This window comes from Raphanus sativus, chromosome 1, assembly GCF_000801105.2.
Source record: "Raphanus sativus cultivar WK10039 chromosome 1, ASM80110v3, whole genome shotgun sequence".
NCBI classification, from domain to species: Eukaryota; Viridiplantae; Streptophyta; class Magnoliopsida; order Brassicales; family Brassicaceae; genus Raphanus; species Raphanus sativus.
Window position 1 is genome coordinate 11,613,104 of NC_079511.1, and position 26,030 is coordinate 11,639,133.

Genomic DNA, 26,030 nt, shown 5'->3' on the forward strand with positions numbered 1-26,030 from the left:
ATTAGCTTCGATATTAGTGCCCAGTACACACAGGAGAGGTCTTTGATAAACAACCTTTCCTTAACTAAAACTTGTATTCTCGAGTTTCTTCTAGCTCCTATTGTTGACATTATATTTGTCTCTGCTTCTTATAGTCATGGGGACTGCTCAAAATATCGGGGATGGTGCATCATCATGGGATTAGGGCAGCAGACACCTTCTTCGTTAATATAACACTACTCAGCTTTCTTTCCTGTTTGTTTTTCTCGTTGTCTACTCCTAAAATAGAAGAATCTGTTTTGTTGTCCTTGTTTCTAGCACTAACGGGAACTGCTCACAACGTCCCAAGAGATACTCTTGCATCATCATCGCAACTTCCTCCAGAAACTGCCAATGCTCCTGTGCAGCATCCACTTTCTTCCAGTAATGATGCTAGTCGTTTTTCCCTCTGTTTTGTTTTTCATTAATTGTGTACCTTCCTTGTGTTCTTACTTGTTATTGTCTTTGGATTTTGCTTCTTTCAGAAACCGAAATTTTGATGAAGATCTTAGGTACCTTGGTTGAGATGAAGAGTGAGATTGCTAGTAAACAAGACCACATGCTAAAAGTTATGGCTGATGGACAGACTCGTAAAAGAACGCGAGATGAGCAGGACCAGGGTCAACAAGATTCACCGGACTCAAGGAGGCAGCGAGTTGACTGAGAGACTAGAATCTCTAAAGTTTATGATTTGCAAGAACTGATTGCAGAGATTTATTGTTGCTATGAAGTTTGTTTACTCTCTTAATCTCATTTGTGTTGCTATGATGCTGAATACTTAATCTCATCTATGTTGTTATGATGCTTTATTTTGAAACTTCAATCCTTTAGCACTTCGGTTTTTCTTTTTCAAGGAAAGAGAGTGAAGTCTTCACATCAATTCACTAAATGCCTAAATCTTATAGGCACTAGTGTTAAATGGCAAAAAGGCAACTGACAAAAAGCTTTGTTTTCAAGTTCTTGTGGTAGAACTTAAAAAGGCCTTATTTCATACGTTCGTAACATATTTTCGTAAATTTTATTTTGGAGTAATTTTATATGTTAAAGGAAGTAACCGGAAAATATATAAACTTAATAACTTAAAACATAAAAAGCGAGGGACTAAGACAAACTTCTTCTACGAAGACCGATAGAGAGACGCCAAGTATCAAGAAGGTTCTTCGGCAAAAGACCAGCGAGAAACCACTGAAGGGAATGAGCCCAAAATGGCGAGCATCGTGATCCAATTCCGATCTGCTCCACCGCCGCTTTTGCATATACTTCCGCCGATGGTACAAAGAAGCTTGGTTTATCTATATCTGCTACTTCTGATACCATCCTCGTTGCCACGTATAATGGAACCTGCCACATTACATGGAAAATCATAAAATACTCTATAAATACATCGTATTGTGTACAAAAAAGGTACCTGGCACTGGACGTGGATACCAAAATGCTTATATTCCACATGCAAAGACCTTGATAGTTTATCAACATAGCTGCATGCACGTATTTGTTAATTCATGCATGTGGTTTATGGGCAATGCATAAAATTCATAAAACAGCTGACATTTTGAGTAACTCCAAATAACTTGATATTAATAAAATGACAATTAGTTTATTATTTCATTTTGAAAAAGACAATTAGCTTTTCCTAATCACCAAAGACATTTATATCAACTTATGAAAAATTAGGGGTGGCAAAATATCCTGAAATTTTATTGGATCATTGTATGGCTTTGTTTGAACAGAAAAATCTGAAGTTTATAGAGCAAAGCAAATTACAAGTAATGTTCTATAAAACAGATATCCATTCTGATCCGTTGTATTCATATATACAAATGTATAAAAATTTATATAATGATCAAATTTTATAGAACTTTTATAGTAATTTATTTATTCAATTTATATTTAGTTATTTAGGTAATAAAGTAAATAATTTTGTTTTCTATTTATTTTATTTGTACGGATCAAATTGATTATCCAATTGAAATTTTTTTTTTTTTGAATAACTGGATACTGAATATCAGAAAGTTACGATCTGGATAAAACACATCAAATCATAGATACCTCCAAAAATTCGGAAATCTGTTACGCGCCCACTCCTAGAACGAATCGACTATGTATTACTATGAATCTATGATACTGTCGAAGTAAACGTTAGCTAAGTCGTCATTTTTACAAATAACAACACTCTAACTAACGAGAATAAGGTTTTGTCGCGTGATTATACATCATTAATTACTTTAACGGTCCACTTCGCTAAAAAGTCTAAAATGCACGGGTCTTATATGTGTGGGTGGGTTAGTGGGGATACATCTACGTGTATGGAGTCGATTACACAATTTCATACACTATTTATTATACAACAACTAATAACTACCAAAAAATAGAAAGATCGGAATGAAACCTTAATGACTACATGCAAGTCAGTGTGAAGTCACCGATATAGCTGTAATTCGTTAATTTGAAAAGAAACTAAACTTTGTAGTAGTTTTCAGTATTAAAATAGATAGGAGTATAATTTAAGATTCCAATATAGACCGTTTTACACTATAATGCATGCTTTTAAATAACTACAAACTTATAATAGAGCTAAACAACTAACTTTAGGTCGAGATGTTTTAGACTTTTAGTTAGAGCTAATAACAACCAATGTTTAGTTTTCTAAATTACTATTTATCTTGGTTAGAGATTAATTTCTGTTTTAAACGACATATCTTGCGATTTTTTTAACTCCCATCTAATATTTTTCTTAACACCTCCAGTTTTTTTTGGTAAGGATTTTGTTGGTTAGTATGCTTGTATTTATAAAATGTGCATTGAACTTAAGAAGCAGTAAATAAAAGAAAAGTGAAAGTCCTAACGCTTTGGTGGCGGCGTAGATGGCATAGAGAGGATGAGAAGGGACAACAACGGCGGCACCGGAGCTAATATTTATGATAGCTCCTCGACGGCGGTGAAGCATTGGTCCGATGAGAGATCTTGTGACCCAAGTGGTGGCTTCAAGATTGACCCTAACGATTTTGGTCCATGTGAGTTGGTCAACCTCGTGGAAGAACATGGCTCGTGGGTAAGTTATCCCAACGTTGTTTATCAGAATTCCAACTTCAAGGTCTTTGATCCCCTCCTCGATAGCTTCATATCCTCTTTCTGCACATTTCTCCAATTTATCACTATTCATATAAGTATAGCACTCTTCATTTCTATATTACATCTGCCCCCATCTTTGGTTTTGCATGCGTATATAAGTATCATTTTTGTAGACTGAAAATAGCTTAGAAGTTTACTCCCTAAAATAATAAATATACAAAAACGAACAAAAAAATATTTTAAGAAAGCATTTGATTTTTAGTTTAATCTCGTAAATGCATGTATTAGTTAGTCGCTTTATATATATATATATATATATATTAGTTTGATCTCGTAAGAAAGCATTTGATTTTTAACAAATTGAAGTGTATATTGCAACTCTGGAGTAACTGTGTACTATGTTTTTTTGAAACTCGATTCGTTTTGCATTTGGATTGAATAATTGTATTTTTCATCCTGGCTAGCTGCTGAAACATGAATACTTTTCCAAGTTTAGAATAGTTATGCTCACATACACACAGGCACATAGACGGCTAGTTCTATAGGATTGACCAAAAGCAGTGAAGTGAAGACTGCATTGAAAAATAAGAAAGTGCATTTAGTATTACCAGAGGAGAAGTCAAAGAGAATGATCTTGATCTTGATTTGTGGAAACTCCTGTCGGAAATCATCGGAAACTGAAGCGAGCTTCGAAGGGTTTCTGCTGACTAGGATGAGGTTAAGGCCGTGTTTTGCCAGCTCGTGAGCAAAGGCTCGTCCGATCCCATCTGTGGCTCCAGTGACCAGAGCCCACGAGCCATAACGCTTGACCCGCCCGGGGTCAGTGAGGAGGAATCTGGTGATGAACCATTTCGAGAGAGGATAGAATAGTCTAAGGAGAGAGAGAAAACCTATGAAGCTTACGACATGTAGATGCCATGTTGTTTGCATGTTCTTCTTTCTGGTGTTTTCTATTTTTTTCTGTTCTTGTTTGCTGATTTTGTGTGGTCATGAGATTTGGGCATGGAGCTAACTCACTCTCTTTATGTGTGAAAATTAGAATTGTGAAAGATTAAAGAGATGTTTATTTTATTATTTTCTTTCTTTTCAATCCTAATTACTCTTTCCGTTTCTTATTGTATGATGTTTTAAAATATATATTTTTCAATTTATATGATATTTTGAAATTTTTTATATAGAACTATTAAAACAATTGATTAAAATATTAAAAGTTAATGAGTAATTTTTTATCTTATTTATTCAGAATAACAATGATTAACTATTCTTGGTTACTTTTTAATTATAATCAAGTGCTTTTAGTAAAAGTAAAATCTTTTTAATTTGTGTTTTATGTTAAAATATCATACAAAAAAAAGAAAAATACTTTACACGAAAATGAATTGAAATAGCACAAATCGTAGCGTACAATAAAAGACCAAGTCAGTGCCATCATATACTATTTAGGAAAAGATTTATCGTATAAAAAGAAAAAGAAACAAGAATGTGAAAGAAAGTACTCAAAATTCAAGTACACAACAGGAAGAAAATGATTCTTTTATGAGATTGGTAGATTGGGGTTTCGCCCAAAAAGGGCTTTGCATTCAATTTCTGAACAGTTCCTCATGTTGACTTCAATGATTTGGTTCCATGGCAGATTTAGAAATTAATCACGTTATTAATAGCGTTCACCTAATTTTGCTCATTCTGTCCAAGCTAGTTCGTTCAATTGATTAGATTCTAGTTTTGGACCATCATAATTGTTTAGATAAAGTTCAATTTTTTTTTGTCAAGGTTAGATAAAGTTATATTTATTTCTCGGTTTTAGTTTAAAGGCGAACCTTGAATACGTCCATTCCAAACCTCAACTTCTAGGAACAGCGTAAGTAATTAATGAGTTAGGTAGCAGGTGAGTCTACAGTCTAGAACTCTCCGTCTCTTCTCTCCCCCAGGTAAAAGCTATCACAAAGAAATTGTTTGGTTTTGGAAGATTGCTATCATAAAAATAAAATAAAACTAACAGTCATTCAAAACTTAGTGGTTGCAGATGCAAAAACGTCATGGGACAACAAATGTCTTAAGACAAACAACCACCTGTAATAACGTACTGAGTCCTAACCAAAACATTCTAGGACTACGAAACTGAAGAAATAGATGAAGACAATCTCGCGGATAATCGAGACATTATTCAAGGGTATATACAAGATGACACCTATCTTTCTCTGTTTACGGGTCGACAAAGAATGGAAAAATAGGGAAAGAGAAATTTTGTGTGTTTCTGTTGTATGTAGTTTCATGTGAGAGGCCTAAGAGATATCAATCACCTGTCTAGTTACAAGATGGAAGCTAGGAGCCACAGATGCAATAAGAGACTGTATACAATAACGCCAAGCCTTGCTTGAGGACGGCTCATTAATACTCTTCCACCTGAGACCCTGCATTACACAAATCAAAACTCAGTAAGACAACAACAACTCAGGAGCCTTTTCAGATCAGGCTGATATGACTTGAGTGTTTACCATATCCCATCGACCCGATCTGCTATCATCTTTCCTTTCGCTGGAATCAGACCAGACATGTTGAGAGACTTGAAAACATGTCCTGTCAAAGCAAAAATAGATGGCATTTAAGATGAGTGAGCTTAGAGGCTTAAGAGACACTTTAGCAATAAACGAGATAGATATGTAGACGCCTCAGTTCTGACCTTTATCTTCATCTGTTTCGTTGTTGTTCATCAAATGCTCGGACTCTGAATCTATGTTGATTGAAAGATGATCCGCTGATCCTTTCCTCACTGTTCTCACTTGCGCTGCTGTAGGCACAGGTGATATTGATTTTTTCACCGTGGCTCCCTGAGCACAAAAAGTTTTCAGTCCATATGTGAAGATCGAAACTAAATCATTTCGTTTAAAATTATGATCGACAAGGTTCAATAATAACGTGAAATAGCATAAGATAAAATTTTACCTTGTCCTCAATCTCGGATATCTCTGAGGTAGAAGGTGCTTCGAAGATGCTCCTTTCAAGAACGACATCAGGCTGAATAGCTTTGCTTTGAAGTTTATCTTCAAATTCTCTAACTTTTAGCGACAATTTATCCACAAGTTTCTCGCTGCTGACTAGCTTTAGACCAAGTTCTTGGGCTCTAGATTTTGAACTCTCTGACTCTAGGAGAAGGGAAGCTATTTTTCTCTCTAGTGCTTGTAAGAGTGACCATGACTCAGAGAAGTCTGAGTCTTTAACAGGATCACTGCCCGCCAACATGCCCAGCAGTTTCTCCAAGCCAGATATTAGCTTGGACAATTCGTTCTCTGCCTTCACTAACTCTAGCTCGGCCGTAGTATTTGCTTCAGCCGCCTCCTTCAAACCTTGAATTTCAAGATCCTTTTCTGCCAAGGTGGAATTGAGCTCGTTTTGCTCATATGATAAAAGGTCTATCTGATGCTGCATCTCACTAACACTATCAACAATTGCGTGTAGCTTCTTTATATCATATGGACTCTGAGAATCTAATCCATTGACCTGATCAACTGACGGCACCTCAATACCACGTATCTTGTCAAAAAGGGAACGCACATCAGAAGCTGGAATTAGGTTTTCCTTTGCTTCTGCAATCCGAAGAAACAGTATGTGACATGTAAGTAAAGTGGTAAACATGTTTATAGAACTGAGAGACGAGAAAAGAAAAGAAAATACCTTGCTCTTGCACCAACAGTTTGTCATACAACGTAGAAAGTCCCACCTCTTTATCATGCCATTTCTCTTCTTCGGCTCTGAAATTTTCCAGCTGAAGTTTCAGATCTTGGCAGATCGCTTCCATAGATTCCACCTTGGCCTCTGAACTTAAAACCTTAGTTTGGTCTAGATCTCTTTCTACCACAACCTTTTCTAGAGCGGCAGATGTTTCTTTTAGCCTGCTCTCCATATCTCGTATAACAACAGCAGCTGCAGTACTTGTTGTCTCAAAGTGCTTCAGAGCGGTACACGCTTTCTTTGTAGCAGAAGATAATTCTTTTACTGTCCGAGAGCATTCACTTCCATGATTCTCCTGTGGGTGTCCTGTTAATTCAGTTTCACTACCGTTATCATTTTCTTGGAACTGAACAACCTCTAGGAGGTCATTTTTCACTTCCGATTGCAGTTTGCTGGTAGTCTCGCCACATACAGACATCAAAGATGACAAATCTGTTTGTAATGCAGATATAGTGTTTTCCTGTTCGCGAACAATATCTTCTGCACTCCTCACCTGTTCTTTCAGGGACTCATTATGATCCATGACATTCATCACATCAGCCCTAGATGCTGTCATGTTTTCCATTAATGCTGCAATGAGTGAATCAATGGAAGTTGAGAAAACCTCAAAGTTTTTCTCAAAATTTTTGTTTCTACGCTTGACCCCCTCTGCGATCTTCCTAAGGGATGAAGAAATTTCGTCTTCATCAGCTACATCCCCTTTATTATTCTCCAGCTCTGTATCCACTGAATCATCAAGACCACTCAACAAGGATTTTACCACAGTCGAATCATCCTGGGAATATAAACAGCGTCAAGAGAACAGCCGTATTAAAGAAAAGGATGCATAAAATCTGGTCTATTGCTAAATACGAACATATTGAATAAAGAATGTAATACTGAAAATGTTCACAGAATAGTATTAATCATTCTTATCTCCGGTTAATCAACTTTCTACTACACAGAATAGATTATAACTAGATGTGTGTAACCTTGGCAAAAAACAAACACGAGATCCCTATAGGATAAGGAATGTCTGAAACCAACAAATAGGTAAGGAATGATGAATGGAAACGGTAAACTGACAAGGTTCGAGAATACTGTTACCTCTGTAACGTTGTCCAATTTCTTCTCACCAAAATTTCTTATGATATCTCTAGCAATGACATCTATGTCTTTAAGGCTCCTGAATTTCCTTTCAAGGAATTCATTCACCCTGGAAACTAGCCCTTCATCCTTCAGTAGCATCTGAAGATTATCAAGATGAGTAATAATCTCCAGAGACTTGTTCTGTGTGTCTCCACTTGATCCAGCTAACTCTTCCATGCATACATTAAGTTTACTACTGAGAGTTGATATCTCGGCTTCAGCTTTTACCATTTCTCCTTGCAGGACAGAAAGACTGTTATCCGCCTTCATTAGTGCCTCTTCGAGGGATCCTATTGTCACGGAAGCATCGGCCATCTTGCTACGCTCTAACTCTACCTCATCTCGAAGCTTCTCTAACTCTGTCTTCAAATTTGTAGTAATAAGTTTGTCATCTTCCATTTGTTTGGACAGTGATTCCATGTTGCTTTCTGTCTGAGCAAGTGTATCTTCAAGTGATTTTATGGTGCTATGTGCTTCTGCTAATTTGTTATTCTGATTTGAAACTTCTTCTTTCACCTTCTCGAGCTCCATCTCTGCAGTAGCAGTACTGCTTTGAGCCTCTTCCTTTTCACTGATGATATCAGATATATTTCTTTCAGCCTGCATGAGTGCAGCTTCAAGTGTATTCCTGGTTGCACAAGTTTCATCCAGCTCGCTAGACAGAGAGGAGGCCTCTCCCACTGCTTTCTGCAGCTCAAGTTCAACATCTTCCTTGGACGCTTGGAGTTGCCTATTCTCCTCAGCAAGTCGATTGATGTTACCCTCTGCAGTAGACAAGGCATCCTCAACCAATTTCAAGGCTGTGTGGGTTTCTTCTAATTTACTGGCTAATGTACTGGCTTCATCTTTTACTTTTTCCAGTTCTTCTTGTTCCTCTACTCTAGCCTGCTGCACTTCCTTGAAGTACCCAACAAGTCGGTCAACCTTTTCTGAAGAATCCTCAGCTGCTAAATCAACAGGGATACTCATGGTTTCAACTGATTTCATCACTTTCTGCAACAAGGTGTCATTCAGAGAAAAGGACTGCTTAAGCTGATCTCTTTCGTCTATAATAGCAACAAGTTCAGCCTCTAGCTCTTTTGTGCGCTCTAAGTCTCTCGATATCATATCTATCTGACTCTTGTAGCTATCAACCGTACCAGTTGCCTGCTGCAACTCCAGCATCAGCTTCTCGATTTCAGAGCTTTTCTCATCCAACTGAGTTTTTAACCTTTCCCTATCTTGGACAAGTCCCTTGCCTTTCTTGATAGCCATGGAAAGTTTGTCTCGGAGCAAAGCAGATTTCTCCTCTGATCGCTCAAGATCTGTCTCCAGAGCTTTTTTTTCTTCTTTCACGGAAGCAAGTTCTCGAGATACGGTTTTTAGCTCATTTGAGAGATTAGATACCTGCAAACTAGCCAGCATATCCTCGCCTAGCATTTCCTTACAAAGTGACAACTCCAGATCACTAGAATAAAGGACACTTTGGAATCTTTCAATCAATTCTTCGTTGCCATAAGAACTGTCACTAGAGTCTCTGATTTTCTTTTCTATCTGATCAAAGGATCTGGAAACAAGCAAATCGATAGATGAAGTATGATGTTCGACTCCTTCTGTCATCAAGCCAGAGATTCCCAAAAGTCTCCTCACAATTTCCTCTCTTTCCAAAGAATCTCGCTCTGCAGTTTCCTCCAATCTTTTAAAACTGGAAGTTAGATCATCGAGTTCCTTTCTAATGTTACTCTTCTCCTCCGTTTCTGCTAAAAGAGACATCTTTAAGCTTTCAATTTGGTTTTGCAGGGCACTAATTTCCTCTCTTTCCAAAGATTCTCGCTCTGCAGTTTCCTCCAATCTTTTAAAACTGGAACTTAGATCATCGAGTTCCTTTCTAATGTTACTTTTCTCCTCCGTTTCTTCTAAAAGAGACATCTTTAAGCTTTCAATTTGGTTTTGCAGGGCACTGACTTCATCCTTTGCCTGTAAAAATGATTCCCTCAGCCAAGTTAGGCGAGTTTCCAAGCTGGATTGCGAAAGCTCCTCCGGCAAGTCTATGGGAAAGTTCAAATCTTTTAGCTTGTTGTATTCCTGGGAATTATGCTTGAGCTCTTTCCTCTCTTCTACAAGTGACCTAACTTTGTCAATGATATCGAGAGACTGACCTTCCTCAGGTGTATCTATGTTTGACAAGATGGTTTCGATATTTTCAATGACAGAGCTCCTTGAGGATACCATTTCCTGAAACGATGCAACCAAAGCTTCGGATTTCACTATCTCACCTTTGATGAGTTCAGATTCATCCAATGCTGTTGACATCTCCTGTAGCTTCATCAAACACTCTTCAAGTTCTTTTGTTTTCTCGGCCAGAGACTGTTCCAACTCGTTCTTTGCAAGCTCATATGCTTCCAGGGATACAGACTGATCACGCAACTGAGTAAAGCACTTCTCGAGTTCATCTGACTTTTCAGCTAACGATTGCTCCAGCTGGCCCTTCACAGCCTCAGAAGATTCAAGGGCAATCTTCGCCTCCTGTAATTCAGTCAACCTATTCTCAAGCTCCGTTGTTTTCTCAGATATCTGATGCTTCAGAGCATCCCGGTTCTGAACTAACGCCTTCCCCTTTGTTACAGCCATGCTGAGCTTCTCTTTCGTGTTACTAAACCTTGTCTTTTCTTGCTCAAGCTCCGCCTTCAACTTTCCAGACTCTGCAGTCATCGACTCAATCATCTCTCTATCTTTATTCACTTGCTCAACCAGTTTCCTATTCTCATCTTCTAGATGGCTAAGCCTCTCATAAAGCGATGCCTCCTTCTGTTTGAGCTCAAGTAACTCAGAACAAGCACCACCTAGAGCCGAACCAAAATCCTCTTGGAAACGAAGATCCGCCTCAGCACTAGACAAACACTTCCTCAACTGATCAGCACCGTAGTAAAACTCAGTGTACTTAACACTCAAAAACGCAACTCCACTCTCCAGATGAGCAATCTTTTCAGAGACAGAAGAGCCATGCTGCGGCTCTTCTTGCCCAAACACGTTACTAAGAGAAAGCAGAATCCTATCAGTTGCAGCCTCAAGTAGCTCCTCGTTCTGTGAGTGATGTCCAGAAAGCTCAGAGATCTTGGTGGTGAGATGAGCAATCTCGTCGTCCTTGCCACTGATAATCCCACGAAGCTCCTTGATTGCATCCTCGTGCTGAGTCTTCTCTTCGTCGGCAGTATCTAGAAACTTTGAGAAGCGGCTGAGTATCTCAACGGTGTTCACATCTTCGTTGTTCTCAGCAGTCAAGAGGTTAAACTGTTCCTTCAACACTGCAAGCTCCTTCTCCCTATCCTCTTTATCATTCTGTATGTAAAGGTAGAAAACACACAAAACATAAATGACAAACAAAAAAACAAAGATATCCTAATCAATAAAATATAAATTAAGAAAAAAAAATCAAATGATTTTACATTGTCATCATCGTCGTCTGTGGTGAGAGCTTCCTTGCTAGGTGTATCAAAATTCAACTCTTCGGGAGCATCGACGAACATATCTTCCTTACTGTCCACGAAAGCTGTTCCCTGTGAAATTAATTTTACCCAAATTTTTTCATCATCTAACGATTCGGAGAAAAACACAACAAAGAAAGAAAAAAAGTAACATAAAAAAATCTCACGTGGTCAGGATCAAGCTCTTGCTGCTCGTCGTTTGAGTGGTCATCATTTTCGATTCCGTCAGCGACAGAATCAACCGAATCATGCGGAAGATCATCATTCTCTTGCATTATCTAAATCTCAATCCCCTCCCCTTTCAACAAAACAGATCTAACCAAGGGAGGATTCGGAAACGGAGAGAAGAGGTTCGTGAGAGAGAGAGCGTACAAGAAGAAAAACTGGGAAGAGAGTCGGAGAATGAATGATAAATGAGGGAGGGAGGAAGGAAGCTACAGAGAGAGAGGCGTGTGTAAAGAGAAGCGTTGCTTGCTGCACGACCGACGCGGTGCGTTTTGTTTTCTCCTCAATCTTTCCTTTTTTTTTCCTTTACAATAATAATGCGTGTATAGTTATGTCGTGACATTGAAGTGGGTGATGTGTTTCATCCAATCACAAACCTTCGCTTCAGTTTAACCTTTTCCATTCATGTGGCATTTATTATAGTATCCAATTCAACGATCACATAGTTAATTACATGTATTTAATGTAATGACAAAATTAGAATACAGGATCATTAAGTTATGGAAACAAATAAATCTTCTGAAAGCGCTAAATTTGATATTAGAATATCTTAACAAATTTTCATTTTTTTAGAAATATTACTACATGTGATGAAATGATGATGCCATTCCCAGTTTCAGATGACTTTGCTTAGTGCAACAGCACATGTAACAGTTTGCATTTCAAAGTGTCGCTATTGCTCATAACATCTTTACAACTGTTGATCCGCATGTCACATTTTGTGTCACACTTTGCACTAATTTCTACGCTGATACCAAACCAAAATTTCAGATTTTGTAAACGTGACATGTATCTTCTCAAAGCAAAACTTAACTCTTAGCCTCTTTAGTTGAAAACATTTCATTGCAGTGGTCCCTTACACATCCTCACAACATCAACCAATATTATTATTGTTTTGCTCATCACACAACACAAAAGAAAAATAAAACAAAGAGAAAGCAAGCGATTAGTAGTACTACTAGTACCATATAAGGCTTAAAGACGAATCTCTTGAAACTTTTAACATCGGAAGCAAACACACTAATATTACAGCATGGACACTACTAGTCTCCCACCTGGACCTCCATGTACTCTCCAGAAAACCTTCATAGCCTCATCAACCAATCCAGAATCAACAGCAACAGCTCCAAAGATGGCTCTAAACCCACCGCAAACAATCGCCGAGTTCGAGGCATCAGTCTTGGGAGAAACCCTGATAACCCTCTCCAAACCCAACCGGTTCCCATCAAGAGCACACGAGGAATCCACACTCGAAACCTCTGCTATCAAACGTGTCAGAGCCTTGGAGGAGGTGTCGATGTCTTTGGAGAGAAGGTGAAGAGAGACAGAGGTTTCAATGAGATGGGATCCGAAGATACTGAGGGCCTTGTTGTTCTCTTGAGAGAAGGAAGCGTGAGTCATGGCACGGCGAAGGAGGTTGATGTTGGTGAAGTTGTAGCTACACATCCATAACAAAGAAAGGAGACAACTTTAAAAAGAAAATAGACTTAGCCTAAGTAGATTACTACTGTCTATGATTCTTAAAGAGAGAGGCTCAGTGAGTCAACTTGATCAGGACAGAGATACATGAGGAGAGTGTTCTACTCTTAATAGAGAAGTGAAGTGTACCCGATTTGAGATTGCAGGGTTGCGAGATCGGTAGAGAAAGGCGAGGAGAATTGTTCGATTCTGACATTGGTTGCGCTAACCTGCGAGAGTGAGGCGAAACGAATCGTCTTCCGGTTTAGTTAGATGAGAGAATAGTTTAGGGTTTTGGAGGAAGGGGGGGAAAGTACCTGAGAAGAGGAGGAGAAGATCCCGATGACGGCGAGAGGAAGAAGAAGAAGCAGAGTGAAAGGATGTTGAGTCGTCACCATTGTTGAACCTCTCTTGTTTTCTCTTTCACTTTCGATTTCACCACTCACTCTCTGACTGTTGAAAGACCGATCTTTGCTTCTGCGTGAGAGACTCCTCCTTGACGATTTATTTATCAAATGTTTAATTTGCTTTTATGAGATTAAATATGATTAAATTAAAGTTATAATGACATTGCTTTATGTTTAGCTTTTTTTTCGGTGGAATTTGTTCTACTTAGCTTAATATTATCTTCGATATAAAACCTTTTATATTTCAAGAATCAAAACTTTAACTTTACAAATAAAGATTTTTTCTTTAGGGATACACTTGTGTCAATAACTGAAATCAAAAACAAATTAAAGTTTTTATTAATATTGGTTTCAAATCATTATATCATAGAAGAAAATATGAAGCACAACAGAGAGAAAGTTAATGGTATTTTTAACACTAAATAAAATCCCCTATATATTAATACTAGAACATTGCAACATTGTTTGATAGCTACGTGTCATCATGAGAATTATTCTGAGGATTGTTAGAGAAATAAGTTGGTCTATCTACGCATATATTATAGTTTTTATTAAATAATTATTAAATCAATTATTAATATACAAAAGAATATTCTCTATTGTTTCCTTAAATAAAAGCTACGGAACTTCCTAATATGATTGACATATATATCATCATTAATGATTATGAATAATAAAGATTTGATAATAATTTTTTATCCTCTATACTTTTCGTTTAATTTTATTTGTTAAAATAAATTAAACAATCACATTAAGCATATAATAAAAAATTATATTTTTTCTTATATGTTGTATTTCGAATTTTTTAAAACGATTATAAATTACTAAAAATGGTACAAGCCTCACATTGAAATTTTTGTGATCAATGGTAACTTTTTTTCAGTTCAGCCTATCGTTTTTTATGGGTCTTGAACATTTTTTAATGATTAACTAAATAAATCACGTACATAAAAGAAAGTGTTTTGGTTTAAAAATTGTTGCATACCCAAAATCAGTATGAACCATCGTCACTTTCATTTAAAATTTGGTTACAATAAAAAATATATGGTTGGGAAAAAAATCCGAATCCAAATAACCGAACCAAATCCAATCTAGAAAATAGTATAGAACTTTAATCAATTCAGTTAGATATCTGAACATGTTTAAAATTTTGGTATCTAAAAACCAGAACCGAACCCGATTCGGACCAAAATATTTTGGGTATCCGAGTATATTCGAACCAAATTTATATACTTAAATATATTATTTAAAAATTAATATCTAAAAGAAATATACAAAATACTTAAGATGTTTTTAAATTGTCCAAAATATTTAGAAATGTATAAAAATAGTAAAAATTATATATTTAAAATAACTAAACATTACTCAAAATACCAAAATACTGAAAATATCTATTCATTTTCTATCCAAATATTTAAGTTAAACCAATTTTTATGTTAAATTTAAGTATTTTGGTATACATTATTCAAATTTATATGTAACATATTATTTTTATTTTTATGTTTTGAGAAATTTAAAGTATATATGAACTTTAAGTATTTAAAAAATTAAATGGGTTATCTGAATCTAAGACCAAACTGAACATATAAAGATTTGAATCAAATTTGCAAAGATCCAAACCGAACCTAACCAAACCAAATGATGCCTACCCACATGTCATCCCTAATCAAATGTAAAAAAATTATTGATAACAAAAGAAATGTATTATTTATTTAGATACAACATATTTAAAAAAAGTTCACTCCGCGCAAGGCGCGGGTTATCATCTAGTAAAATGTTAAAAACAAATAAAAGTTACTAAATTGTTACTTTGTGTTTTTCTAAGTGTGACCATTGCAAACTAATATTGGATAGTTAACATTTTAACCTGATTGAGTTGAGAAGAAAAAAACATCTTAACCTGATTACACATGGAGAGAGTTTATCAATGGTCATGTTCGTTTGCACTGCACGTTGCGACGTTTATCTGCAACTATGATTAAAATACTGTTTGTTTCGTTGTTGTAGATGCTTGCACCTTGCAATATGTTACTGTGGCAATCAAGAAGTCTGGAATATGTAAACAGAGATCATAGTCTCTCTTATATATATATCATAACAAGGGTACACATATTTCATGACAATCATCTTATTCTTATCATAACCTAAAAGACGAAGGATTAAATCATGGATCACCAGATTCTTTATATACACTTAGTTAAAAGGTCCGGGATCTTTCCCTCTCTGTACACCCCACCCGTGTGATGTTGATAAAATCATCATATCAAGTACTCGTTGTAGCCTAAGAAGACGGCTTCCGGATAATCTTTAGGGAGGCTATTGATGTGGAGGTAGAACCGCAGCAAATCCTCTTTCGTGACCGTCTCTGGATCCACCACATCTTCATCGCACGTCAGCACCCACAGATCCTCCGAGTTCACTCTCTTGATGCTGCCTCTACAAAACGGGCACGACTCGGACTTCGTGTTCCAGTTCCTGTAGCACTTGATGCACATGGCGTGACAGCAGTTAGGTAACACCATTTTGGTGCACGGCTCTAAGCAGATCCCGCATTCCTCTTCTCTTTCTTCCGAGTCAACGTTGGTCATGATGAATCTGTTGTCTTCAACGTCGTAATTCTTCTTGGCGATGGCTTTTGGATTCGAGTACCATACGCTGTCGCCTGGTAAGTCGGAGAAGTTGATATGAAGACGCTCGAGTGATGGTAATATAACACCTGCACTTAGCCAAAGACCATTAGCCAATGGTAACAAAAACACAATCGTATTGAAGGAGAGAGCTCTCAAGTCTTTTTTTACCGTAAAACTCTCTGATTGTAGCTTTCCTTCCGTACCTGGATAGATTCCAACGCCCATCAGAACGTACCTGTACAAGACAAAAGAAGACAACTATAAAACAAACAAGCCAAAGAGCAAAGGAGAGACCATAGAGAGATATAAATAGAAAGAACCTTGTAAATGAGTATGTGGAAGAAATCAAAATATCTTGGAAGCAGACATGAGAAGTCCATCCATTGAAGAAGGAATATGAAGAAAGGAGCCAAATTGCTGCAGACCAGTTTCATCTGAAGTCGGACACCGCTCTTTCCCATGGGAATCTCAGCAGCCCTGTAATCAAAGTTTCACACTTTACTTTTTTGAGAATATGAAGCAAAAAAGTTTCAATTTTTCTACCATTTTGTTTCTGTCAATAATCAAAGTTCGCGAGTAGAAAAAGTGAGGCCCTAAATGGGTTTAGGCTAATTCAATTCATCAATCATCGAATCGTAAATTTGATCATCAAAACCCTAAAGGCACAAAATCAGAAACTAAAACCAAAAAAAAAAGAATAAAAATTGAAATGGAACCAAGATAGAATTAGATTGACTCACAGTCCATTGGCGTGCTCGATGTCAGCCTCAAGAATCTTCAAAGAGTCCATGTAAGAAGACTTTGTCAACTGATAATACATCTCTTAGTTAACCCCCTTCTCTCTCGATAAAGAAATTATTACAAAAAGAAGAAGAAGAACAGAGAATCCAAAGTTTGGTTCTTGGAAACAGAGATGAACAAAACAACAAACAACGCCTGCTTTTCTCCTCCTCGGCTTATATCTCTTCGGTTTTGCTTTATAAATTTCTAGAAAAGATTAGTAGAAAAAAGGCAACTTTTTTTTTTTGCTCTTTGATGATGAATTTTGCGGCCAGAGAAAGAGACAGACTTCGTGAAAGCCAAGGCAAACTGCAAAAATGTAATAAAAAAAAACAGAATTTCTTATCTCTTTTTTATTTCTCCTTCCCAGAAAAAGTTTTAAAGTGGTTTCTCTATTACAGAGGAGATAAATAAATTGTAACGTTTGAAAATGGATATGATGCGATAATGAGTGTGTGTTCGTTGTTTAATAATGTAGAGAAGAAAATAGCTTTTGTCCTTATCTACTACAAAACATTATATGCTTTCTGTTGGCAGGTAGGTCTTCGTTTCCAATCTGGCATTAATTTTTTTAATCAAATTTCTTTTATATAATAAAGTATTTTTCGTCTTTCAATATCTGTGACCTGTCATAATAACCAACATTATTTCTGATTCCATTATGTTAATTATGTTTTTTTTTGTTGCTTTAGTTATCTACTTATCTGTTTTTGTTTGTTCCATCTGATTTCTGATTTTATCATTCCAAATTTACGAGTATATATTTGGGATATATATCTTCAGAATTTGAATTAGTATCCTTATCGTGTCACAAATGCGTTACTTTATAACAATTTATAAGAACGGATTCTAGAAACAGTTACAAAACCACAATACATTCTAGAAACGGATTTTATAACCCAATGCTGATTCTTTTATATTTTGTTTCTTTTAAGGACAAACTTCACGAGACACCACAATACAACGTAACAAGCACTTGATAAGATTAATAATATCATCTTTAACATTTCAGAAGTTTGCACGTTTGCTATTGAGTATAGTGGATAGACCCTTATTAATTAAGTCCTTTGAATTTATCAATTCAGATGAATTTATCAATTCAGACGTAATCCTTTGAACGTGGCGTTGATCGTGTGGAGAACTGAGATACATAATTGTCAAGTAAACACCTTTATACGGTTTTTGGTTTTATAAACTATAGTTTTAACTTGAATCATTCCTTTTCGCGTGGACAAGCATGTAACAAACTAATCAATCTCCAGCAAGGGATCTTTTCCAGTCTTTCAGTTACAAACGTAATCCAGTCCGGGGAGCAAAGACAAATGAACCGGTCGATTAGGATATCACGATTTAATACTATAACTTTAGTTGTATGTAGGATATATATTATATAAAAACTAATACAAAAATGTATAAATTTTTATTTAAACGGAAGACATTATGAAAACTTTGAAAATGTTAGCTAAACTATAACATAACTTCAAATGAATATGGTTTATGTTTTATACGCTGTTGTCTTAAATGATGCTTTTATGATCTCACATTTTACAACGGTAAGATGATCTTATAGATACATATAATAATTATTAATTTTAAAATACAGTTCAATACTTCTTGGTTGAAATATTATTTATATATTAATATAGAATACTAAAGCACTTTCTTAAAATATAGAGCAATTGCATGCGATATACAGGTTTAGAAGATTATTTGCATAAGTGGTGATGTCTAGAGATGCAACTGTTCGACATTCCATATATGACAGTATTATCCCTAAACCGTATGCCTGCGATGATATGCCAATCAAATATATAGTGAATATTTAAAATCCATTTTTACACACAAAAATATATTTTGAGATTGGATGCATAGAAATTGGCTGAAATTTCCCGACAGCAAGATCTCCGATTATGTAGCTTTCGCGGATGTGCATTATTCGGAAAATGAAATTAGGGTTTGAGATCGTGATTTTAATTTATTAGATCTAACGAATCTGATCTCTCGCAGGTTCTGGAGCTGCCGGGGAACGCAGCGAGGGACAACAAGAAGAACAGGATAAACCCGAGGCATCTTTGCTTGGCGATAAGGAATGACGAGGAATTGGGGAAGCTGCTCCACGGAGTCACCATCGCGAGCGGTGTAGTTCTTCCGAACATCAACCCGGTGCTTCTTCCCAAAAGATCTGCTGCATCGCAAACTGAGAAGCTTGAGAAAGCTAAAGCTGCCAAATCTCCCAAGAAGGCTTAAAAAAATGCTTTAACTGTTGCGGATGCTGCGTTTGTTATATCGATGTAGAAAAAGAACGACTTGTTTTTTTAGGGATTGTGTAGGTTGCTTTCTATGTTTTACTCTCTGTTTGTGGTTTGTTTATGGGATCCAATGGCAAGATTATTTGTTACAGCCATTTTATTTGATTATCTGTGATTTTTGAATCTGAACTGCAAGTGGAAATGTTGATCAAAAAAGAAAAAAAAAAGATACAAGTGGATATATGTGTAAACACAAAACGTTGTTTTCGTCAGACATGACATAATTCAGGCAAGGTCTATCTACTCTACACGGACATAATTTGAGGACAAGGAGGTAACTTCTCTTTGGTGCTCTTAACCGATCACCTAAATAAAAAGTTTTTTGCATTGATGCCTAATTATCTTTTCTTTTATGGTTTTCTAGCTAAATAGCTCTAAAATATATATATATACACACCCTCATGTTTAGAATACGACTATTCTTTCTTCTAGTTGGTCGTAGTTAGTGATCATATTGATTCAAAGTAGATGAACAGCCCATATAAGTGAAGTTAAAGAATGATAATTTGGAATAATTCATACCCTAATTTTCATTTGAAAAATAGAATTGAACTAATCAAGTTTTCACCTAATGGATCCATTGACTTGGATTGAGGAATCTAGCAACGACAAACATACAAATTAAAACCATAGGTTATAAGTCGCAAATAATTAAAGTTGAGCTAAGGAATAGTCAAACGTTCTCGGTAAAGTTGTTCAGCCCCATCCACCAGCAACCCTCACCTACGTGAATGATGATGTTGGGAGTTGATTGGTACTTCCTAAAACCATCTCTAATTTTTTTTTAAAAAATATTATAAATATTGGAAAATCATTACCATAGCTAACGCAGTATTAATTGATACTAGGTGACCGACCCGCACCCTGTGCGGATATAAAAATATTGTATAATATCGATTGAGTTCAAATGTAAGAGAAGGTGGAACAAGTGAGAGTTTCAATGCTGAGACATGATTTGCGCAAATCTCCAAGATGCAGTAAGGGTGGAATTCGTTACTTTTTCGGTTCGGTTGGTTTGTTTAGTTCGATTTTAATATTTTTTTTCAACTGAAGTAAACCATATTTAGTCTAGTTCGGTGTGCTTTATGTCCAGTTTAGTTTATATTCGGTTCGGTTTGTTTTTTTTGGATCGGTTTAATTAGGCTCTTTGTCTCTTAATTTTTTAAAAGAAAAAATATGTTTTAAAACATAAATTATGTGAACTAAATTCAATATAAAACTGAAACAAAAACTTAAAAAGTCACAAAAGTATATAAGAATAAAACAAATGAATGTTAACTAAAGTAAAAAAGATATCAACATCATTAGTATGTTTTTAATAAAAGTTAACTAATAAAAAAAAACAAATGCAAGAAAAATATACAGGAAATAGTGATGTATTAAAAAAATGTGATAAAAATCTCATAGGTATCACAATCCCATAGAAACCTGAAAAGAAAATGTGATAATTTTTTTAAATATAATCCATAAGTAATATAAAATAAGAAGAACAATTATGAATTAAAAAAATCTCATAGAAACCTGCAAAAAATTGTCAAATTTTGTTAGCAATTATACAATATAAAATAATTCGATATTATACAATATTTTTATACAATATTTTTTTGGATATACCGTAAACACTAATCTCTCTCTCTCTCTCTCTCTCTCTCTCTCTCTCTCTCTCTCTCTCTCTCTCTCTCTCTCTCTCTCTCTCTCTCCCCTCTCTCTCCCTCTCTCTCTCTCTCCCCCTTTCTCTCATCCTCCTCCTCCCTCCGCTCATCCTCCCTCCTCTCTCCTCCCTCCTCCCTCCGCCATCCCTCCTCTCTCCCTCCCTCCCTCCCTCTCCCTCTCTCTGCCTCTCTCTCTCTCTCTCACCTATTAATAGTGAGAAAAATATCTTAATTATTGATTTATATCATTACAATATCGCGAATTCCACAAAAGTAAAACAAAAAATTTAATTAACAGAAAATCTAACAAAAGCCACAGCTTAACCAATAGAAGAGTATACTATTGATAACACATTTCAAAACTTAAACAACGTCAATGAGCTTCCGTTCAAACGCATGATTGATTCAATCTCCTCCAAAGATAAACTCTTAATTTGATCTTCTGATAAACACAAGCCTGAAAGAACATGTAAAAGTTAATTTGATCTACTAACATTTTATTTTGATAAAAACATGAGCTAACTTGGTTTATCCGTACCTTTTCTTTGGTTGCATAATATATCTTGTGAGTTTTCCCAAGTAGCAATTGCAAACGTTTTCTGGATTTGTGATACTATGTGTTAGCAATAGGACACAAAACAACTTGCGTAGATCTTTTTTGCTGATGCCCAATAACATGCTTCTTTAATAGTTTCAATATTTTCTTCATCATCGTCCTTCCGGATAACAGAAGAATTTATATTTTTTCTAAAAAATGTCATTAGATTAAGTTTTGAAAATAATAAGCAACTTTAAATGTAGACCATAAAAAATGTAAGATATATATATATATATATATATATATATATAATATATATATATATATATATATATATATATATATGTATATACAACAGTGTTGATATGGTTGCACGATAAGTTAGTATCAAATATTATATTCGTACAATTTATTACATTTTTATTGCTATATAGATTTTTTTGAATTTAATGTGTTAACATAAATCATTTTTAATTATTACCAATCAATCTTTTGAATTAAATATGATGAATATATGTTACGTGATGTTGCAATCATCATTAATGTGATAAATATGGACATATTTTTCATTCAAGGTAAATTGTGAGAACTAAATAATAAATAAGTAATAATATAATTGTTAAATGACATAGTGTTGATCTTCAAGACTATTGTCATGATCTTTTTGGTTTTTTTTTAGACAAAGGAGTTCCTGAAAAATCAAAGAACCAGAGGAAATATCACCTAATAACTGCAACATCAGGACCTGCAAAAGAAAAAGTTCATCTCATTAGTATGCTATTGTAACTATAAATAATAAGCAATTATAAAGTATAATACATGTTTAGAAGGAAAAGCAGACCATATTAATTTTTCATAATAAATATTTAAATTGAATAAAGAAAGTTATTAAATCTACAATATCATAAGCTGATTTGAATTAAATATTAGTCTTTTTGCGCAAGTTAGATTTATTTAAAATATTCTTTAATAAATTCTCAATAAATCTTATACTTATAAGGTAATTTTATTTTTGGAATATCTTGTTGATAAAGCTAAAGGAAAACATCTCGTGAATATATTGCACCAGAATTTTGGTTGACAAGTCTCACCATAAATATTAAGTTTTAAATGCATGATTTTTGGAGAGAAAATATTTGGTCAATTAATTTCGTTTCTCTGACATCTAAAATATTTAGTAGGTATTTAATGAATTAAACACAGAAAGAGTCTCAAAAAGATGTTCTTTGAATCGAGAAAACACAAAAAGTAAGTAAAATGCTAGACTTTACTAAAATATTTAACTTTCACAATAAGCTATGTACCAGAATGTTCTCAAATTAACTTTAAAATTTATCTACCTATAAGTTAGGATTATTTATGGAATATATCTATATTATTAAAACAGAAGTACAAATATAAAATATCCCTAAGTTTTCCAACTTGTTTACAATGACATGCCACTGAAGTAATTAAATGAATCTATCTTTAAGGAATCATTTTTTCCTATTTATTAAACTATTTCCTAAATCAAACTTAACTTAATTTTCGTATTTAATATATTTCCTTAAACCAATTAACTAATTTTTAGGGATATTCAAATTTAATATCAATTTTAACTATATAAAACTTGGATAATGTTACCATTAATTATTTTGAACAAAAATCAAGTTTAAATTAGATATTAAACAATATTATGAATATTCCTAAAATATATGTTTAACTTACCATTAATTATTTTGAACAATAAAATTTATATATGCTAAGATTTAAATATCTTTAAACAACTTATAAAACAATATGAAATATTTGTAAGTGAATATTATTTTAATATAATTTAATCTCACTTAAGATTATATATATTTCAAAAATTTCTAACATATACGTTTAATCATTTCAGTTACTATAAATTATTTTCAACAAGAAAATTTAAATATCTTTGTATAACAATGTTTAATGTTTATAACCAAATATTTTTTCTAATGTATCTAAATCTCACCGTAATATCTGATCAAAATATTTAAATTTTTTATTACATTTGAAAAATAATTTCATGTTAAAAGAAATATTATTCAAACATATCAATAGGTCAATATTTTGTCAAAAGTTTAGTAGCGGGCACGGCTCACTATTTTCTTTGTTGTATTTATAAAATATTTAAAATATGATAAATATTTAAAATATAAACTAATAAACATTTAAATAATATTCATTTATATAAAAATGAAAATAACAATCCGTGCGGACGCACGGGTCAAGCTCTAATTGTTATTAAAATTACATTTTAAAAATAAAAAAGAGAATATATCGGGAATAGTTTACACTAATGATTTAATTAAAAAATCTTACCCTTACAATTTAAATATTAAAGCATGAGATTAGGAAATAAGATATTATTTCAGTAGAGAAAATACCATCCTACTAATATTTTAAAAATATAATGTGATTATCCAATTTTGATGTACAATAGAGAAAATACCATTCTAAGCGCACATCTTTTGCAGGACCGGAATGGTGAACTCTTAGAGGTCTGAAATATGAACACTTCCGTCAAATCATCTCTGAAAAAATATAAAACAAAATCACAATCAGCAAACCAAAAAACAATATGTGTATATATAAGCTTATAATTCTAAACAATAATATAATTCTACTAATAAAAAAAAAGTATTCGCAACACAAAAAGATGCTATTGAAATGATATAAATGAGAGATGTTACCAAATTGAGTAAACTTTTTTTACCAGATTGAGGAACAAAGATGTTATCGAAATGATATATCAAAGAGGTGTACAATCAAATCGATATATAGCTTCAGTGGATAAATCGTCATAATATGGTATCTGCATATAAACCAAAAGAAAAATCAGTTCTCATGAAATATAAAAGCTTAATGTTCTAAAATAAGAAGAAAAAAAATTCAGAACATTATTAACATTAAAAGTTCAGAATACAAAGTTCAATAATTTCATTTCTTCTACTGTGGATGTCTTATTTATAGTGAATTGGTGGACGTTTCTCATTGATTTAGCTTGCATGATAAGCTAAGAAGTAGAATTTTTTAATAAATTCTCAATAAATCTTATATTTATAACGTAATATTATTTTTGGAATATCTTGTTGATAAAGCTAAAGGAGAATATCTCGTGAATAGATTGTACAAGAATTTTGGTTGACAAGTCTCGCCATAAATATTAAGTTTTAAATGCATGATTTTAGTAGAGAAAATATCTTGTCAATTAATTTTGTTTCTCTGAGATCTAAAATATTTAGTGAGTATTTAATGAGTTAAACAGAGAAATGATCGCAAAAAGATGTTCTTTGAATCGAGAAAACACAAAAGTTAAGTATTAAAGTGATTTCGTTTTTAGTAATGTCGATGATTAAAATAAATCGAAACATAAATTCTAAAAAATCAATCAATAAGATCAACAGAATTCTTCCTATTTGTAATAAGGAAACTAATTATTACATGTATTAACTAATATTTTTGCGCGAGTAATGTTAATAGGGGAATTAAATTATTTTTTCCTTTTCAATTAGTATTCAATGTTACTTTCCTTTTATAGGGGGATCATATTATGTAAACCATTTGGAATCTAAAATATTTATTTGAATTAATAAAATGGCTTTATATCATACTTTCGACAATTAGTTACCATAAATAGTTATAAATAATATTATGTAAGTCATTTGAAAAGTGATGTTAATTGGTTATTAAATTATTTTTTTTCCTTGCAATTAGTATTCAATGGTACTTTTCTATTATAGTGGGATCGATGAATTAAATGATATATCGAAATTACAAAATAAGGTAAGTATTTAGAGGGCTTCCCTTTTTAGTAGTGTCGATGGAAAAAATAAATCAAAAAGAAATTCTAAAAAATCAACCAATAGAATTCTTATGAGAAAGGCTGTGAGAGTGCCAGCTGGCAAATGTACTTTCTTTTAATATATAGAAGGATTATAATAAATAAAATTAAAAATCATCCGCCAATAAAATTATAATAATTAAGAGTTCATTTATGATCGACATGTAATAAAAATCACATATGTGACTTCTCAATCAATATATAGTAAATTTATTTTTTATAAATAATTTATAACATTCTGTAAATTATTTTAAAATTCTGATAAATTTATTCTTTAAACAACGATAAATAATCTAAAAATAATGTTAATAAACATTTTTGGATTTTTTAAATATTTAAAATAATTATTATATAATTATATTCGAATACAATTCATCAAGTAGAGTATAAAACTATTATAATTATCTTATATAAAATTTCGTTCATTATATTTTATAGTTTATAAATATTAAAAGTAAGAAATAAAATATTATTAATCTTTCTATAATTTCTATATTTGAGAAGCTTTCTAAATTTCTAATATGAATGCATTGTCCATAAAGTATGTCATTGTTAAGACCGTATTAATTATATGGATTCAAATTTGGTAATGTTTGTGTCGATCAAATATACTATATTAATAAGACCGTATTAATTATATGGATTCAAATTTGGTAATGTTTGGTCGATTATAAAAAATAAATGAAAAAAAAATTATCAAAAATTCAACCAATAAGATTAAGAGAATTAATCCTAGAAGCTCTCTATGAATGCCACCTAAGCAAAAATCA

At 33.7% G+C, this 26,030-nt stretch overlaps 5 protein-coding genes across 6 annotated transcripts; 1 reads left to right on the plus strand and 4 right to left on the minus strand.

Annotated features, from left to right (window-relative positions):
• Positions 1-959: 959 nt before the first annotated feature.
• On the minus strand, positions 960-4,103 carry LOC108860982 (very-long-chain 3-oxoacyl-CoA reductase-like protein At1g24470). Its single transcript, XM_018634822.2, has 4 exons — positions 3,699-4,103; positions 2,865-3,150; positions 1,427-1,496; positions 960-1,359 (listed from the first exon to the last, which is right to left on the minus strand). The coding sequence occupies exons 1-4, from the start codon at positions 4,018-4,020 to the stop codon at positions 1,120-1,122; spliced, it is 918 nt and encodes a 305-aa protein (XP_018490324.2). The 5' UTR covers positions 4,021-4,103; the 3' UTR covers positions 960-1,119.
• Positions 4,104-5,089: 986 nt separating this feature from the next.
• On the minus strand, positions 5,090-11,956 carry LOC108805679 (trans-Golgi network-localized SYP41-interacting protein 1). Its single transcript, XM_018577616.2, has 8 exons — positions 11,579-11,956; positions 11,373-11,483; positions 7,906-11,265; positions 6,763-7,594; positions 6,034-6,674; positions 5,771-5,918; positions 5,586-5,667; positions 5,090-5,501 (listed from the first exon to the last, which is right to left on the minus strand). The coding sequence occupies exons 1-8, from the start codon at positions 11,684-11,686 to the stop codon at positions 5,399-5,401; spliced, it is 5,385 nt and encodes a 1,794-aa protein (XP_018433118.1). The 5' UTR covers positions 11,687-11,956; the 3' UTR covers positions 5,090-5,398.
• A 504-nt stretch (positions 11,957-12,460) lies between these two features.
• LOC108821055 (protein NUCLEAR FUSION DEFECTIVE 2) lies at positions 12,461-13,617 on the minus strand. Its single transcript, XM_018594135.2, has 3 exons — positions 13,412-13,617; positions 13,245-13,324; positions 12,461-13,074 (listed from the first exon to the last, which is right to left on the minus strand). Exons 1-3 carry the CDS (start codon positions 13,490-13,492, stop codon positions 12,663-12,665), a joined length of 573 nt encoding a protein of 190 aa, XP_018449637.2. The 5' UTR covers positions 13,493-13,617; the 3' UTR covers positions 12,461-12,662.
• A 1,939-nt stretch (positions 13,618-15,556) lies between these two features.
• On the minus strand, positions 15,557-17,352 carry LOC108838849 (E3 ubiquitin-protein ligase AIRP2). The gene is made up of 4 exons (XM_018611749.2): positions 16,872-17,352; positions 16,452-16,608; positions 16,300-16,366; positions 15,557-16,217 (listed from the first exon to the last, which is right to left on the minus strand). Exons 1-4 carry the CDS (start codon positions 16,949-16,951, stop codon positions 15,760-15,762), a joined length of 762 nt encoding a protein of 253 aa, XP_018467251.1. The 5' UTR covers positions 16,952-17,352; the 3' UTR covers positions 15,557-15,759.
• A 1,263-nt stretch (positions 17,353-18,615) lies between these two features.
• On the plus strand, positions 18,616-19,311 carry LOC108849774 (probable histone H2A.5). 2 transcript variants are annotated; one of them, XM_018623380.2, is made up of 2 exons: positions 18,616-18,675; positions 18,919-19,311. In XM_018623380.2, exons 1-2 carry the CDS (start codon positions 18,646-18,648, stop codon positions 19,156-19,158), a joined length of 270 nt encoding a protein of 89 aa, XP_018478882.2. In that variant the 5' UTR covers positions 18,616-18,645; the 3' UTR covers positions 19,159-19,311. The 2 variants fall into 2 exon arrangements, with proteins under 2 accessions (XP_018478882.2, XP_056860163.1); XM_057004183.1 differs by lacking the exon at positions 18,616-18,675 and adding an exon at positions 18,761-18,823.
• The last annotated feature ends 6,719 nt before the right edge of the window (positions 19,312-26,030 follow it).

What these genes read in the sequence shown, in the direction of transcription:
- LOC108860982 (XM_018634822.2), bottom strand. Translation starts at nt 4,020, where the DNA reads ATGCAAACAACATGGCATCTACATGTCGTAAGCTTCATAGGTTTTCTC. An exon ending in TCTCTTTGACTTCTCCTCTG is followed by an intron (nt 3,151 to 3,698) that starts GTAATACTAAAT and finishes AGAAATGTGCAG; the next exon opens with AAAGAGGATATGAAGCTATC. An exon ending in GTATCCACGTCCAGTGCCAG is followed by an intron (nt 1,360 to 1,426) that starts GTACCTTTTTTG and finishes GTAATGTGGCAG; the next exon opens with GTTCCATTATACGTGGCAAC.
- LOC108805679 (XM_018577616.2), bottom strand. Translation starts at nt 11,686, where the DNA reads ATGCAAGAGAATGATGATCTTCCGCATGATTCGGTTGATTCTGTCGCT. An exon ending in TATCCGAGATTGAGGACAAG is followed by an intron (nt 5,919 to 6,033) that starts GTAAAATTTTAT and finishes TTTTGTGCTCAG; the next exon opens with GGAGCCACGGTGAAAAAATC. An exon ending in GATCGGGTCGATGGGATATG is followed by an intron (nt 5,502 to 5,585) that starts GTAAACACTCAA and finishes TGTGTAATGCAG; the next exon opens with GGTCTCAGGTGGAAGAGTAT.
- LOC108821055 (XM_018594135.2), bottom strand. Translation starts at nt 13,492, where the DNA reads ATGGTGACGACTCAACATCCTTTCACTCTGCTTCTTCTTCTTCCTCTC. An exon ending in TCTTCTCCTCCTCTTCTCAG is followed by an intron (nt 13,325 to 13,411) that starts GTACTTTCCCCC and finishes TCACTCTCGCAG; the next exon opens with GTTAGCGCAACCAATGTCAG. An exon ending in ACCCTGCAATCTCAAATCGG is followed by an intron (nt 13,075 to 13,244) that starts GTACACTTCACT and finishes ATGGATGTGTAG; the next exon opens with CTACAACTTCACCAACATCA.
- LOC108838849 (XM_018611749.2), bottom strand. Translation starts at nt 16,951, where the DNA reads ATGTATTATCAGTTGACAAAGTCTTCTTACATGGACTCTTTGAAGATT. An exon ending in ATCGAGCACGCCAATGGACT is followed by an intron (nt 16,609 to 16,871) that starts GTGAGTCAATCT and finishes CTTTGATTACAG; the next exon opens with GGCTGCTGAGATTCCCATGG. An exon ending in TCCACATACTCATTTACAAG is followed by an intron (nt 16,367 to 16,451) that starts GTTCTTTCTATT and finishes TGTCTTGTACAG; the next exon opens with GTACGTTCTGATGGGCGTTG.
- LOC108849774 (XM_057004183.1), top strand. Translation starts at nt 18,776, where the DNA reads ATGCATAGAAATTGGCTGAAATTTCCCGACAGCAAGATCTCCGATTAT. An exon ending in ACAGCAAGATCTCCGATTAT is followed by an intron (nt 18,824 to 18,918) that starts GTAGCTTTCGCG and finishes GATCTCTCGCAG; the next exon opens with GTTCTGGAGCTGCCGGGGAA.